The 17,468-nt window shown below is 27.9% G+C and overlaps 3 protein-coding genes across 3 annotated transcripts; 2 read left to right on the forward strand and 1 right to left on the reverse strand.

The window, feature by feature from the left end:
* Positions 1 to 456: 456 nt before the first annotated feature.
* LOC124427660 (NADH dehydrogenase [ubiquinone] iron-sulfur protein 4, mitochondrial) lies at positions 457 to 1,585 on the reverse strand. The gene is made up of 3 exons (XM_046970865.1): positions 1,386 to 1,585; positions 893 to 1,225; positions 457 to 789 (listed from the first exon to the last, which is right to left on the reverse strand). Exons 1-3 carry the CDS (start codon positions 1,445 to 1,447, stop codon positions 612 to 614), a joined length of 573 nt encoding a protein of 190 aa, XP_046826821.1. The 5' UTR covers positions 1,448 to 1,585; the 3' UTR covers positions 457 to 611.
* A 215-nt stretch (positions 1,586 to 1,800) lies between these two features.
* On the forward strand, positions 1,801 to 4,056 carry LOC124427665. Its single transcript, XM_046970878.1, has 3 exons — positions 1,801 to 2,381; positions 2,811 to 2,936; positions 3,452 to 4,056. Exons 1-3 carry the CDS (start codon positions 2,370 to 2,372, stop codon positions 3,632 to 3,634), a joined length of 321 nt encoding a protein of 106 aa, XP_046826834.1. The 5' UTR covers positions 1,801 to 2,369; the 3' UTR covers positions 3,635 to 4,056.
* Positions 4,057 to 6,239: 2,183 nt separating this feature from the next.
* Positions 6,240 to 13,129, forward strand: LOC124426015 (peptidyl-alpha-hydroxyglycine alpha-amidating lyase 2-like). The gene is made up of 7 exons (XM_046967214.1): positions 6,240 to 7,180; positions 7,334 to 7,491; positions 8,344 to 8,542; positions 9,923 to 10,118; positions 11,655 to 11,840; positions 12,630 to 12,739; positions 12,870 to 13,129. Exons 1-7 carry the CDS (start codon positions 7,040 to 7,042, stop codon positions 12,978 to 12,980), a joined length of 1,101 nt encoding a protein of 366 aa, XP_046823170.1. The 5' UTR covers positions 6,240 to 7,039; the 3' UTR covers positions 12,981 to 13,129.
* Positions 13,130 to 17,468: the final 4,339 nt, after the last annotated feature.

Below are 17,468 nucleotides of genomic sequence, written 5' to 3' on the forward strand. Positions count from 1 at the left end.
CGAATTTTCAGTTCAAAGATGATATCAAATAGTTATCAGTAATAACATATGTGCGAAGTATACACACACACATATACATATATATATATATATATATATATATATATATATATATATATATATATATATATATATAGTTATTTAGTATCAAATATTTTATTATATATTAGCAATAATTCAAATAACGTATTTGAAAGAAGAGATAATCGATAAGAGATTATTTAGATTTTATCATATAGGAATCTTTTTGCTTTGTTTTATCAATATTATGATATTATTATTATTATATTATAAAGATGTTATATATATATATATATATAAAATTATTCCTAAATAATAAAATATTGAAGTTTATTGCTAGATAACGCAGGAGATTTTATTATGAATTGTGCACTTCTTATATGTCATTTCTTTTCTCGTTTTGTTTTTTCTAATGCTGATATTAGTGAAAAGTAATGCGTTTTATCAGTTTATTCAACCGAATTATAGCATCTTTATACATAGAATTATATTATTATCATTATTATTATTATTATTATTATTATTATTACTATTATTATTTACATATTTCAATGACTAACGATAGTACCTCTATTGTTTATCACTTTGCATCATTTTGTAGAAACCCGAGTGCGTTTGTTCCATGCAAAATTCGATCCGTAAGTACGAGGCTTTGGGCCAACCTGATTTGGCTTTTGAATGTAATACTTCCAACCCATTCTTTCGCAATGCAAGATAGCTGCCTCTTTACTTGAGAAATCAACTTTTACATTTGACAATGGATCTCCCCTTAATCGAAATATTATTATAATCATTATTGCATTAATAATAATACATTCTATATTAAAAATAATTACTTTAAGACAATGAAATTAATTGTACGATTACTTACGTCGAGGTCCATCCTATCAATGGATTTTCCCAACGTTCACGGGTATCAAAATCAATTTGCCAGTAATGAATGTTATTGGTGCCAGATTGCATAGAATTCTTAGAAGGTTGATATATTCGTACCATACGAGTTTTAATATGTTCTTCTGGTACTCCTGATACTGTACCAACGTCTTCTACAACTGGCACTGTGATAATTGCTTTAGAAGGTTCGTCGATACTAGGTAAGAACGGATTATTTTCAGCATATAACCTTAAACCAGTCGAAGGATTTTCATTTGTTTCTTCCTTTTTTTCTAATTTAATAGAACTCGTAGAGAATAATTTTATAAAGCTGCAAACGTTAAAAAAAAAAATAATAATTAACGTACGATAATGAAGAAAATTAAAAATTTCATAGGATTATATAAAAGGTATGAGGTTATGTTCATCCGAACATGTCACAGATTATAATTAATACGTAAGACTAAACTAATAATGCATTATCAACTCACCGTTCATTCCCATTGATATTTAATTCCTTGGTGCATCTTCGTAGCAATGCACGATACGCCATATTTATCGAATAAAATGAAAATTCTTTGTTAGAAAGACATAAGCGAATAAACACTAAAAATGTCGGCTACGGAATACAAGAGGAAAGAACTACTATTGGAAATTAGACGTATGCGATTCGATTGGTCAATTCGTTCGAGATCGAGATCGAGATCGAGATTGTACATTGAAACCCGCGAAATATTCAAATCTCTTAGTTATACCATTCGTCGTCACATTAAACGCATAACTTTTTACAAATATTGTTATATTATTAAAAGTTTCAATAAATCGAAGAAAATAAATAAACAAAATAATACGAATTATTTATATTTAAGGAGAAAGAAAAAAAAAAAGGAAAAAAAGAAAAGTTAAAAAAAAAAAAAAAGAAAGAAAAAAAAGATGACGTTCGTGTATAACGTAGAGTATATAAACTTAAGAATAAATCGATTGTATAATCCTTCTAACGATTCTAATTAATATATAATTAATTGATTTCGAGTATCCAAAGGAAATGTGGAAAACTGACTGACCTACCCCCTTAAAAGGATGCAAAGGAGGATAGGTCCGTTTATATCGTGTAAGATGCACGCATGCTCGGGACGCATTTTACCCGTCTCCCCACCAACCCTCTCCGTCCTCCGCCCACCGTCCTCGGCCCCACCGTCCCTCCGTCCCACCGTCCCCCACCCACCCATAACGACTTGCATCGTGCAAGGTATCATGCTTCTTGGTCGCAACCATTCCGAAGAAATGCATTTGATCTGAAAAGTGTTAAAAATTCGTTAATGTAAAATTAATTATATTTAACGTTCGTATTAAATTGTCTCGTTGGTTTCGTGATACGTTTGTGATAAAGGAGGAAAAAAAAAAAGAAAAAAAAAAGAAAAGAAAAGAAAAGAAAAGAAAAGAAACAATAAAGGAAGTTAAAAGAGAGACCGAAGATGCCGGGCAAAGTAAGTTCCTTTTTTTTCAATTTAATTCACGTACCCTCGAAGTATCACGAAATAGTATCGACAAGATTTAATATATCTTGTTGCGATGTCACACGATAACCCTTATCGAATTCTTGATCAATATATTTGAATAATATAACGTGTTTGTTCCTTCGCGTCTTATCATCGATCAGAACATAAACTAAACTGTTGCTAACAGCTGTTGCTTTGGTGTCACATCGCACGAGACTTCTACTCGATACTTTCGACTCTTTCTATGTATATATATATATATATATATATATATATATATATATATATATATATATATGTATAGTTGTTTATAATCAATCATGACACATGCATAAATAATATATGTATATATATATATTTTTTTTTTCTCTTTTTTTTTCTCCTTTTAATTTTAACAAAACATTGTAATGTTAACAGGACAAAACAGGATTCTTAATATCGGCTATATTAATTCTTTTAATTGGCGTTTATTACGTCAATGCGAGACACATTATAGCAAAGAGAAATTATAGCGATCAGAGTGTCAGAGGATATTTAGCAGAGGTAGGCCAAGTTTGATAAGAAAAACGATTTAAAAATAGAGAGAGAGAGAGAGAGAGAGAGAGAAAGAGAGAAAAAAAAGAAACATTTTATCTTCTTCCTTTTCTTGTCTATTCTTTTTTTTCCTGTCGAAGAAGAATCTTATCTCTACTTAAAAAAGAAAAAGAAAAAAAAGAACAAAATAAGAATATATTTGCGAGTGATTCGATGGGGAAAAATGACGATGACGGCTACGATAAGAGGGACGGGGGGAGGGGGTGGGCGAAGAGAAAAAAGAAAAAGACAGAGAAAGAGTGTGATGCCGGATTGGGGGGAGGGGAAAGAAAAACAAGAAGGACGACTAACTCAATGTAAACAAATTGAAAAATGTCGAAATATAATATAAAAAAAAATAAATAAATAAATAAATAAATAAATAAATCTGATAAATATAATATATATATATAAAAAAAAAAAAAAAAAAAAGAATTAATAAATCTGATCGAAATCGTATCTACTTTTATCGTTATTTAATTTAGAGAACCTGTTGGTGGAACGAGGTATGCAAGGAAGAGTTTCATAGTAAATTTCGTTGCCGTTGTCCAAGATGGTCCTATTGCCGTTCTCCTGGGAGATATTACGATGCACATTGCAGTATGACGCGCACAGGTTATATTTGGACTCAGCCGGAAACCTCGCTGACTCTGGAAATCGATAAGTAACCGGGACAACGCGTAGATGCATACGTACATACGTACATACGTATATACATACATACATACATACACAGATACATATGTAAAATATCTATCTAGTCCTGTTTACGTCTATACTACGTCAAATCAAATATTTCATTCTCCTACCCCTCATCCTTCCCCTCCAATCCCTCCATTTCCTTCTCCCGTTCTCTCCCCATCTTTATCGCCCCTATCCCATATCCCTTTACCGTTCCATCATGAGCGACATCCTACAAAATTTTTAATCTAAATTCACTTGCAATTCTCGATGATACTTTTAATACGAAGAAATCGATTGAAATCAAATCAAATGAAATCAAATGAAATTTTAGATAACTTTTGAATCGTTTTTTTTTATATAGCATCGGCATAAGATGACCATAAATTAGTATTGACTAATATATATATATATATATATATATATATATATATATGTATATATTATTCAATGATTTTTCACGAGTTATTCATGCGGCACCCATATTGTTATATATATATATATATATATATATATATATATATATATATAAATATATATATATATATAAACCGATTGATAATATTCTAGAGACTATCAATTGGTATATTAATTAATTAATAATGTTTTAATCTAAACATCGAGAGAGAACACGTTTGAAGTGTTACATTTGACCCCATTGTCTCTTTACAACGTATATTTATTATATTATGACACATAAATTGTTATAAATTATAAGGCACGCGATTATTCTTCACTACTGCCATAATATTTCTAATCAGTAGTAATAACAGGTACTATATTCATTACATAGGAGGAAGAATATGAGAAAAGGAAGAAAGAAAAAAAGAACCAAAAAAAAAAAAAAAGAAAATACTAATAATAATAATAATAATAATAATAATAAAATTCCTATAGAATATTAATGATTTATTAATTTGATTTCGCAAACACATCGAATTTTTCGAAGAAGAAGAAAGAATAAAAAAAATTGAAATGAAATATTTTTCAATATCTCGCACTATATAAGTTTCTTTAAGTCTTCCAAATTTGATGATGTTAGTAAAGTTATGACGAAGGAAAAAAGAAGAAAGAAAAAAAAAAAGAGAGAAAAATAAAAAAATAAATAGCGTGAAAATTTACGAGCTAATCGAATTATTTCAAATATAATTATATTTCACATTTACGAAGAAAATATTTATATATCACTGCCACTCTCTTGCCGTATATATCGTAATAATTAATATTTAATCTTGTTGAAATCAAATATAAAAATCAAACACTTAGAATTTGCTTGCTTTACTTTATCACAATCTCTTATGAATTATTATAATAGAAATAATAGATACACACATATTTATATATATACACACACACACACACACACACACACACATATAAGGGCTTAATAATTAGAGAAAGTAAATAAGAAGGGTAAAGCAGGTGAAATTTTTGTGATATTACTCTGTAACGTTACATTTAATTCCAAGCAAAAGAAATCAAAAAAAAAAAAAAAGAAATAAAAAAGAAAAGCAGAAGAAAGAAAAGATATAAGAAAAAAAAAAAGAAATTAATAAAAATTGTAATTTATCTATGTATACCGATATCTTGAAGATGTTATAATAATAATAAAAAAAAAAATATATATATATATATAAATGATAAAACGAAAGATTATTATTTATTTTCACGAACTTATGATATATTAATGATTTTATTCTACAACAATTCAAATAAAATCGTGATTGGATGTATTTTGTATTTTTTTTTTTTTTTCCGTTTGCTTTTGTGTGCGTGCGTGCATGTGCGTGCGCATGAAAATTTTCCTTTTAAAAGAGATCGTAGTGGTAATATTTATCAAGCTTCATCTAAAACCATTTATCTAACGCAATGTCTTCAAATACAAAAACTTTCAAACGTTATACTGTGGCATATCGAATGAAAAAAAAAAAAAAAAAAAAAAAAAAAAAAAAAAAAGAAAACAGAAAGAAAAAAAAGAAAATCTAAAAGAATTAAAAAAAAAAATTCGAACATATCAAGATTCTAAAATATTAAATTTCATATGAATTTTTAATCTGTCTTTTGTTTAATTGAAATAAAATTTTCAATAGGCCACGTTTGTTTAGTACGAATGGAATGTGCGTATCGAACGAGAGAAAAAAAAGAAGAAGAAGAAGAAGAAGAAAAAGAAATAAATAAATAAAGGAAAAAAGAATAAAGAAAAAACAAAAATGTTTTGAAAATTTTTACAAACGTGACAACATTACTTTCGTTGATAAAACATTGATAGAGACGTACGATTTTAAAGGTTAAATATAACAATCAAGATGAGAGATATTGCAGAGAATCAATGAAATGTATTTTATTCCAAAGCCAAGGAGAAATATAATATACAGGAATAAGTGTACTACGCCAAAGGCGTCTGAGTTTCTTAAGGTCAAGAGGATTTCGTCCAGGAAATATAAACAACAATATCTATATGATCTTACTAAACCCATCCGACGACAACATATATACGTAATTTGGCCGGGATTTGTGATGCGCCATTATAGTTGCGCGCGCATATCGATTGGCCCAGTTGGCCTGGAGAGATATGACGGAGCAGGTCCTGCCAGTGGATCCTGGACCAAGTGCAGTTGGCTTAGAACGGTTGATAGAACAACACGTTCGCCAGCTGTCAGACAAAAATTCACTTTTTTACATTAGCCCCACCTATTTTTTTCTTTTTCTCTACCTCTTTCTTACGTTCTCTTTCTAAATTATTTTCCGCGTTTTGGATTTACTTCCTGGCTCCCAAATCCATTCCTTTCTAATAATTCTAAAGAGAATATTATTCAATCTACGAATAATTCCTTTATAATTTTTATCCGTTCGTTTATCTCTTATATCGTTTCTCCTCGTAATCTCTATAATTTATTTTTATTTCTCTCGTTATATTTATTATATCCTATAAAATTCTATCTCCTTACTGCTTCCATTATCGTTAAAGTTTTATTTCGTTCGTCATAAATCTTTCGTCGTATTGATACATTTCCGGTACGATAATCGTAAGTAATCTTTTTCGTGATTAAGTGTAATTATAATTATTTTCTATTTGATTTTAATATTTTTTATTATCCGATATCGTTTAATATTCGTCGATATTTTTATCGTCTATTATTATTATTATTATTATTATTCGTTTCAACGTCGTCGTGCCGGATTTTATCCTCTTAATGCGTATGTGCGTGTTTGCTCGCGCTCGCGCGTAAGAGTGAGAGAGAGAGAGAGAGTGAGATAAAGAGAGAAAGAGAGAGAGAGAGAGAGAGAGAGAGAGAATTATCGATTTAAGTTCGACGAGGAGAAGATAGTTTGGAGTGAGCCAGTTGATCGGTCACGTATCACCACAAGGGAGAAGATCTCAAAGAGTTTCAATGTCGTGGAACGTCATCGGGCAAGTTCTTTTAATTTTACTTGGTTTATTTTTTATCGATGACGTCACGTCAGATCTCAATGGGCCAAAGATTTTTGAAAGGGATCGATCCTACGACGATGACCTGTCTGACATTTATACGGTGAGTTTTATATATCTTTATTTATTTTTGCTTTTTATTTTTATTTTTGTTTTGCTTATTTTTGTTCGCTCGTTTATTCTAATCATTCGATCGATCTCTCATCGTCGTTTGATTTTTTTCTTTTCCCCTTTTTTTCTGTTTCCCAACTAATAGACATTGATAACTGTCGGAATGAAAGAGAAATTGTTGAAACCAGTGGAGAATCGTGATTGGCTAGGACCAGAAAATCTTGGCCAGATTTCTGGTGTCTCGGTGGATCCTTTGGGATATCCAGTCGTCTTCCATCGCGCCGATCGATTGTGGGAATACGGGTAAGTATTTCTTAACGTTCTTATTTATATTTTTATTTTCTCATTTTTTTCTTCTTCTTCTTTCTTTTTTTTTTCCGTGAAATAATCTTTGTTCGTTCAAGATTTTAACATATAATTTTCTAACAATACGCTTTTAAAGTTTAACGCATGAAAATTAACGAAAAAATATTGTACATTTAAGATTTCTGTATATTGTTATATAGAATTTTACAATGAATTTATTCGAATAGATAATGCCAATAAGAATTTCTTATCACTCTCATATTTTTTCTTTCTTTTGTCCTTTTCTTTTTTTATTTTCCTTTTTCGTGAAATAATCTATCGTTCGTTCAAGATTTAACATATGGAAGTATTTATATATAATTTTTTAATAATACAATATTAAACGCATGAAATATAAATGAGAAAGTATTATTCATGCATTTATGATTTTTGTATCCAATGAATAATAAAACGAAAGTGTATAATATTAAAGTGTATAAAATTAGAATAAATTTTGTATATATCTTTCATATGAAAAAAAAGAAGTTATATATTAATTATATTGAATATTAACGATTGTTATTAATGATAATAAGATTACGATATTATGTTGATACTACGACATATATAAAAGGATTGCATATATCTATTCACAGTTAATTTTTTTTTTTTTTTCTTTATACACTTACAATCGAGATACAGTAATTAATAAAATATCGTAATTACTAAAGAATGTCGTAATTAATAAAGAAAAAAAAAAAAAAGAAAAAAATGACATCGATTTTATAAAAAGAATTCGTTGGACAAATCGTAATTTTGTTCTCGTTTAAATAATCATTTGTAATATCATATGATTTTATTACGAAATAGTACCTTCACCAATGACAACGTTTATCAAGAAGAATATAAAGGACCGATTAAAGAAAATACTGTGCTAACGTTGGATCCTAAAACTGGTGAAGTTATACGTGGTTGGGGAAATCACACGTTTTATTTGCCACACGGTATATACATTGATAGTTTTGGAAACGTGTGGTTGACCGATATTGCACTCCATCAAGTTTTTAAGGTAACGATTAATTATAATTATTATTATTATTATTATTGATTATTTTGCTTTTCCCTGATCCCCAATCGTATCTTTAATTCCAACCCCCACCACCCTTTCACGTTTAACACCTGTCTATCCTCGCCACCAAAAAATCCCTCCAACCCCTTGCATCTTCACTCTGTTTCTCTCTCTCTCTCTCTCTCTCTCTCTTTCTCTCTCTCTTTCTCTCTGTCTCTCTGTCGGTCTCGTTCTCTTTCTCTCTCTTTCTATTTATCTATCTATCTATCCAGTTTGCTTTAATTAATTCAAATCAAAAAATCAATCGATAAAACAGCTGTCCACGAACGATTTGTAATCCAGGCCAATAACAAAAAAGAAAAAAAAAAAAACAAAAGAAAAAGAAAAGTAAAAGTTGTTTCCAAGTTTTGAAAATCAGATATTTTTTTTCTTATATTTGTATATATATATATGTATATGTATATAAAGACAAACAGAAAAAAAAAAGAAAGAAAAAAGAACAAATTATGATTCAACGATTCAAGTGTACATTTGCGAATTAGGATAATTCAGGGGGGGACGAGGTGTTACGCGTAAAATGGATACGTACCATTTCAGAATCCAATACGTTCGATTTATTGCATTTGGAAGTTATCTTTCTTATTTTTTCTTTTTTTTTTTTTTTATACTTATTAAATCAATTGTAAAATTAATAACGAATTTTTTTTCTTTCACTTCTTTTTTTTTTTTTTTTTTTTTTAATATATATATTACTAGCCTGTTGTATCAGTAATGTCGTTAATTTAAATTAATTTAATTTAATTTAATTTAATTTAATTTAATTTAATTTAATTAATTTCCTCGGAGATATTCATCTGCTTATATTATACATACTAAAAATAGAAATATCTATAAACGAAGTTTACTCCTTTCTTAAATTTTTTTCTTCTTTTCTTTTTTTTTTTTTTTTTAATATTGTAAAAAAAAAGGAAGAAAAAAAAAGGAAGAAAAAAAAAGGAAGAAAAAAAAAATAGAAATAATTTGCGCGCATTGGCGAAACGATGTAACAATGACGTATGGGTATTCCCTCTATCCCTAACCACCCCCCAACCCTACGACAAAGAATGATAAAAAATTTTAATCGTCTTCGTCGTCGTTATCATCATCGTCGTCATCGTCGTCGTCATCGTCGTTGTCCTTCGTTGTCCTTGTTATTATTGTCGTCATCGTCGTCATCGTCGTTGTCGTCGTCGTCGTCGTTGTTGTTGTTGTTGTTGTTGTTTATTTCTTCCTGTTTTTCTTCCTCTCGTACATCCTTTACATTTTTCTCTTTTAACTTTTTCTCCCTCGTGTTTTTTTGTTTGTTTTTTTTTTTTTTTTTTTTGTTCCAAAAAAAAACAGTACGACAGTAATGGGACTCTCGGATTGTCACTTGGTCAACGATTCGAGCCAGGAAACGATTTTGAACACTTTTGTCAACCAACGTCAGTAGCTGTGGCACCGTCAACAGGCGAGATCTACGTAGCTGACGGATATTGCAATCGTAGGATTGTTCTCTTCGATTCAATGGGAAAGCCACGATACAGCATAGAAGGACGTACGTTGTCGGTCGTTACGTAAAACGTTTCATTTAAACGTTGAAAAAATTATTCATATGTTCGTGTAAATTTTAAAAATGTCGTCGTGTCGTTCCTCCATTGAATGTCTTTTTTTTCTTTCTTCTTCTTCTTTTTTTTTTTCTTTTTTTTTGTTTTGTTTCTTTTTTTTTTTTTTGTTTGTTTTGTTTCGTACCTAATAACTCCTCCTCCGCCAACCCCTTCCCTACGACTTCAATCTCTTCCCTTTCGCACTTCGCGCCCCTTTCCCTCGCCCCTCCACCGTCATCGCAATCTCTGCCTCGTCATTTTTATTCGATATATTCGTATTGTTCGGTATTTCGAATTAAATGATAGATATTTGTAATAAAATTATTGATACGTATGTATTTGTAATTATTGATACGCAAGCGACAATTGAAGGATAATTGATAATTGATTTTTACTCGGGAAAAAGAATGAGAAAAATAAAAGGGGAGAAAAAGAGAAAGGAACAATTGTAAGAAACATTTGTCATTACTTTAAACGTAATGTTTGTTGATAATACGAATAAAAATTATTTGAAATATTATTATTTTTACAAAAAAAATTTCAACACACTAGTTCGAAAATTTCAATGTCAATATTAAATTCGGTATATGAAATTTGTCGTATTAATTGTTTATTGTATAATAATGATCGTTTGTATTACGTATCCGATGTTTTTTTTTTTTTTTTTTTTATTTATAAATACTTCGAGACAATGTACCATCTTGTGTATAATTAATCGATCGTTATTATTTCATTGTTTATTTATTTATTTTCTTTTACAATTTTTTTTTCTTTTCTTTTTTTTCTTTTTTTTCTTTTTATTTACAAAATACCTATAGATCGATCAATAAAAGTACCGATTGAATGATTAGAGAAGTGTTTTTATTCTAATTCCTTTTTGCGTGTGCTTGTATGTACGCGTGTGTGTTCTCTTTTCTTATCTATTTTTCTTTTATCCACTTCTTCCTCTCTTCCCCTTAAAGATATTCCTTGATTTTACGAATTCATTTCCATCTTTTTCTTTTTCATTAACATATCTAGTATTTTCGTTATTATTATTATTATTGTTATTGATGTTGTTGTTGTTGTTGTTGTTATTGTTGTCATTGCCGTTGAAAATATTTGTTTTAAAAAATGATTTTTATGTTATATTACCTAAATAAATAAAAAAAAAAAGAAAAAAAAAAAAAAGAAAAAAAAGAAACAAATAATCAGAAAATTCGTCGAAATTGAAACTACATGTATGCTTGGTAATCTTATCAAAAGGGGGGGGGGGAAAAAAAAAAAAGGAAAATAACGTTATCTCGTTGATAAAAAAAAAGAAGAAAATTTTTTTTCGAATCAAACATTCAAATATTTTCATTCTTTCATATATATATATATATCTTTGATCGATATCACAAAATTCGAAATTTACATGTTTAACGTATTTGATCGCGAATAATGTAACTCTCTAATCGATTTAATATAATTTTGATTAATAATACGAATGAAAATTTTCTTTTTAGACCGAATAAATCTACTGATACCACATTCGTTAACGATATTATCCAATGGAGATCTCTGCATTGCTGATCGAGAAAATGGAAGAGTACTTTGTGTAAATGTTAGACCTTTTGGATCGAAAATCGTTATCTCTAAACCACCGTATTCTGTCTCATTCTTTGGTCGAGTTTTCGCTGTTGCCTCTTATCGTAAGTATCTTTTATCGTTATTATTATTATTATTATTATTATTGTTATTATTATTATTATTATTATTATTATTATTATTATCATCATTATTATGATCTTTATTTTTTTTTTTTATTTTTTTTTTTTTTTAATTGCAAGATGACGATCAAAAGTTGTCGGATCATTTAAAATATCAAAATATTACACTTCATTCTTTCGAGTATCTTTTCAGAGAAATCTTTTTTCCTTTTTCTTTCATATTTCAAAACTTCATGGATTGTTTATAAGTTTAATTTTGCGAAAAGCAATTTTTCAATTTAAAATTGTTAATTTAAAATCAACGACACAAGCCTTCGGGATCGTTTGGAAACTTTCGGCCTATTTTGTATAACTCTGATGCGAAATAAATTATTAATCTTATCTTTTTTCTTTCTTTTTTTTTTTTATACAAATAATAATTATTATTAATTCTTCTAACTTAGGGATAGATAATTTCCTTTCTTCCCCCCCCCCTCACCCACCCAACATTTTCATTAAGATTTTTTTCTTTCTCTGACATTTACAAGACCAAAATTAAGAATTATTTAAAAGAAAAAAAAAAGAAAAAAAAAAAATGAGAAAGAAAACATTGAATCGAAAAAGTAATATAGACGAACGATATCGTACATAATAAAAGGATAATTTTTTTTTTCTAATAAAATAAACATTAGCTCGCTTAAATTAATTTTGTAATTATTACTATTATTATTATTATTATTATTATTATTATTATTATTATTATTCTTATCATTATTATCATCGTCAATGCAGGTGACTGGATTTACGCCGTGAATAAGATGGTGTTCAGTTCAAGTGCAATAGGCTACATGATAAATCCATATACTCGAAGAATCAGCAATCTATGGTACCCTGAATACGGCGTAAGTAAATTCCCACCGTATGTCATGTTATGTAAAAAAAAAAAAAAAAAAAGAAGAAAAAAAAAAGAACTAAAAACTCATTTCCAATAATTCTCGTTAATACGATATTCTCATGATTTTCCTTATTTAGAATTTTCAAAATCCACATGACATCGGGATATCCCCCAACGGCACATCACTTTACGTCAGCGAAATAGGTCCTAACAAAGTATGGAAGTTCGATTTGATAAAAAAAATATGAAAATCAACGAACGATCCTAGACTTGTGTAAAAATGACGTTAACCAAAAACAAAAAAAGAAAAAAAAGAAAAAAGAAAAAAAGAAAACAAAGGAAACCACGCAAAAAATATAAAAAGCCCGAGCGAATAATAAAATGAAGAAAAGAAGAAGAATAATAATAAAAATAACAATGACAAAAAGAAAAACAAAAAAGAAAAAAAACTGAAAAAATGATACCCCCCACAAAAAAAAAAGAACCAAATAAAAACCGGAAATGAAAATCTAAAAGGGAGACGAAGGAAGAAGAAAAGTAAATATTAAAAAAAAAAAAAAAAAAAAAAAATCAAGCGTCTAACTATATATATTAAGGGGGAATACGTTCAAATGGCACACACCTAATCGATTATCGACAAGTATCGATTCTATCGCAAAAATGTGTCCTTGAGACGACGATAAAGGAATATAAAGGAAACGTATTGTCCGAGAGTCATAACAATGATATGTAAAAAAAAATTACACCCCCAACCACTCTCAAAGAACAAAAAACAAGTAAAAAAAAAAGACAACAACGATAAATTAAATAAAAATTAAAATAAAATAAAATGAAATAAAAGAAAAGAAATTAAAGAGAAGTAAGAGACGGGCGAGAGGAAGAAAATTGAATAACGAAAATCGGATATATGAAATACATATGTAAATGTATAAAAAAAAAAAAAAAAAAAAAAAAAAAAAACAGAACATGTATATTATATAATTATATTCTTCGTGGGGGGTGAAACAAAAAAAAAAAAGAAAACGAAGAACGAACGCGACAACGACGAAAAAAAAAAATTAAAAAAAGAATAAAAACAAAATAAAAAGCTAAAAAAACAAAACCAAAACAAAAACCAAAACAAAAACCAAAACAATGGAGAAAAGAGAAAACAAGAAAACGTACACGAATTGACGAAGGTTAATATAAAAAGAAAAGAAAAAAAAAAAAAAAGAAAAAAAAGAAAAAAAAGAAAATAAAATAAAATAAAAAAGAAATACAAAAAAAAAACAAAATAAGAAATCAAAACAAAAAAAAAAGATCGATTCTGTGCGGATCGTCGTAAGTGTTATGTCGCTTTAACGTGAATCAATCGAACTATGATGATATATATATATATATATATATATATGTATATGTATATATATATATATATGCACACACACATAAAAAATGAAAGCCCAAAAGAAAAAAAAAGAAGGAAAGAAAAATCGATGAATTTTGAGTCCACCAAAAGAATCTGAAAAAAGGATCCAAAAAAAAATAAAAGGAAAGAAAAAACGAAACTAAAAAAAATTCAGCTCCAAAAAAAAAATAAAACCTACTACTATAATAATAATAATAATAATAATAATAATAATAATAATAATAATAATAATAATAAAAATAATAATAATAATAATAATAATAATAATAATAATAATAATAATAATTATAATGATTATTATAATAATAGGAATAATAATAAATATTAACAATATTTAAAATAAAAATAATAATAATAATAATAATAATAATTAGTGCTAATGAAAAAAAAAAAAAATAAAAAAAAAAAATAAAGAAAAAAAAAGAAAAAAAGAGAAAAAAAAAGAAAAAAAAAAAAATACAATTATTAATTATAATACACGTGAGGAGTGTGTATGTAACGCGTGACATTCTCATCGTCTCTTTGGAACCTAAACTACCTCCTTCTATTCGAACTCCAATCACGTATGTACGTACATATATAGATGAGAGGATAAACGAGTATGTAAATGTGTACGTGTATGTGTGTATATGCGTATGTGTTTTGCATATGTATGTATGTATGTATGTATGTATGTATGTATATGCGCGTGTGTATGTATATATATGTACGTTTGTCCTGAAATGAGAGTGCATAAACTCTGGAGATTAATTTCCACGCGTAGACTAGTAACGCGTGCATTTTAAACGCGTGAAGGGGATTTGAACTCACACAGGTGCACGTACATATTTATATATATATATATATGTATACACACAAACATAAACAAACATACATATACACGAACCCATATATATACACATATACACACACACACACGTACACGCATACACATGACACTGATCCATCGTACACGTGTGTATGTTGATCTCGAATGTTTCCAACGAGTCTCTCGCAAGTTCGTTTCTTTGTTTACGTTTCATTGATTAATTAATGAGATTCTTTGTTTATCTATCCATATCTTTTTTGATTTTTTTGTTGTTGCGTTTCGTGTGTATGTACGTTTGTATTTGTGTGTCTCTCTCTGTTTGTGTCTGTGTGTGTATGTTTATATGTGTGTGTGTGTATGTGTCTTCTCCGAATGTATGCATGCAAGCGTGATCGTACGAATCGTTTGAATGCGTATTTGAATGCATTTTTATCAATCGAAAACATATGATACGGATCTATAATAAGGATCGTTGATTTTGTTTGATCGATTGTTTAAATCCTTCGAAAGATGAAAAAGAAAAATGAAAGATCAAACTTAATTCTAAAAAGTTTGAAGAAAACGCTCAAATGTCCGCGTTATGTAACCTTTCGAATGTCGATTTGTTTTCCTTTTTTTCTTTTTTCTCACATCTTTTTTTTTTTTGGGTGGGGTGCAGAGAAAGAATGGAGAGGGGTGGGTAGGGACAAGGGATCCTCATAGGGGATAATTTAAACGATTGTACATTTGTGTGAGTTTTGTTTCTTTTCGTCTCTTTTCTTTCTTTTTTTCTTTTTTTCTTTTTTTTTCTCTTTTTTTTTTTTCGTAAAAAAATTATTCCGATGAATGAGATACGAAGAAAGATTATTCTAGACAAAGACATCGGAGATCAATTTATTTTTAATGTTAATCATTTCGTTCTAATTGATCATTTGATTTCTAAAAGGTTGAGGAGTATGACGAGATTTTTTTTTGATCTTTATATATATATATATATTTCTTTTTTTTTTTCAGTCTTGTACTTCTCCATAAAAATGATATAGGTCAGATGCGAGAAAATGACTATGATGAATCAATTGCAGTTATTAATTGCAGTTAACAATAGATGATCTTAAATGATCGTCTGAAAGATGAATTTTTCTTTTTCGTTTTTTTTTTTTCTGAAAGAAGAGATTGAGGGAATCATAAAGAAACAAAACAGAAAAAGAAAAAAAAAAAGAAAAAAAAGTAAAAAAGGCGAAAGATAATAAAATGAAAAATGATCGTAAGATAAATCGATCTCAATATTACATTAAAGTATATTATGAAAAATATAATATAAAAAATATAATCTAAAAATTGGCATAAAAAATAATCGTAACCGTTCAATTCCTTTCTTTTTCATTTTTTTTTGTTTTTCTTTTTTCATTCATTCATTCTTTTTCTTCTGTTTTCAATTTTCTTTTCTTTCTCTTTTTTTCTTTCTTTTTTTCTTTTATGAATTAGAAAGTAAATAAAATAATTTAATTCGCAGTTACGGTTATTAAAGAAGGGATATAATTAAAAATATGAACGTCGTGGACAAAATTAAGCGGACAGATTTAATGATTAATGAAATCTCAGTGTAATTCAGAAAAATAATTTTAATAAATCAATACTTTTAACGTATTATTTCTTAATATCAATTATAATAATTAATATATTAAAATATATCGTTGTTAATTGGAATTAAACAAGATTTCAAGTGGACAAAATTAAATGAACACATTATAAATATTCGTAAGATGTGCAATTAATATTTATTATATTTATTATTCTTTCCTTGAATTATCGCTTTTTAATCGTTTTAACACATCCTTTCTTAAATAATATAATTTTAATCAATTTTGTTGAAATTTTAATTGCAATACTTTTAAAAACGCCATTGTTTCATTATGAAGCAATTTATTGTTTCCTTTGCAATTATCCTATTTTCATTATTTCATGTGTGCGTTTTAAAATTGCAACTCCATGCAAAAGAAAAACACTCCCATATCATTATGGAACATATTTGAGAGTAATTAATGTGTACTGTTTTTTTTTCTTTTTTTTTTTTTTTTCTTTTTTTTTTTAGAGCTTTCATTCATCTTACACTACGAAACGATATTAAACTTCACGAAATGAACACGAAAGTCTTTATTATTATTTTTTTTTTTAAATATATTAAAATCGCCTTCTTATAAATCTAACTCATACGAAAGTTTAATGTACATGATAATGTATATGATAATACCTACAATGATAATATCGTATATTGTTAAAGCTCGACGTTGGTTTACATTTTTTCCGTCCTTAACGCAAGAATTTCTTATCTGTCCATTTAATTTTGTCCACAGTCTCAAGACCTCTCATATAAACAAATACGTGTAAATATTAATGAAAACGTACTTTTAATAATTTCATATAATAAAAATATATATTTTCTATATCCATTTATAAACGTTTTCAAACGTTAAACATTCCAAATTTTTTTCTTTTTTTTCTTTTTTTTTTTTTTCTTTTTTTGTAACATGGTAAACGAAACAA

This window comes from Vespa crabro, chromosome 1, assembly GCF_910589235.1.
Source record: "Vespa crabro chromosome 1, iyVesCrab1.2, whole genome shotgun sequence".
In the NCBI taxonomy this organism is placed as follows: domain Eukaryota; kingdom Metazoa; phylum Arthropoda; class Insecta; order Hymenoptera; family Vespidae; genus Vespa; species Vespa crabro.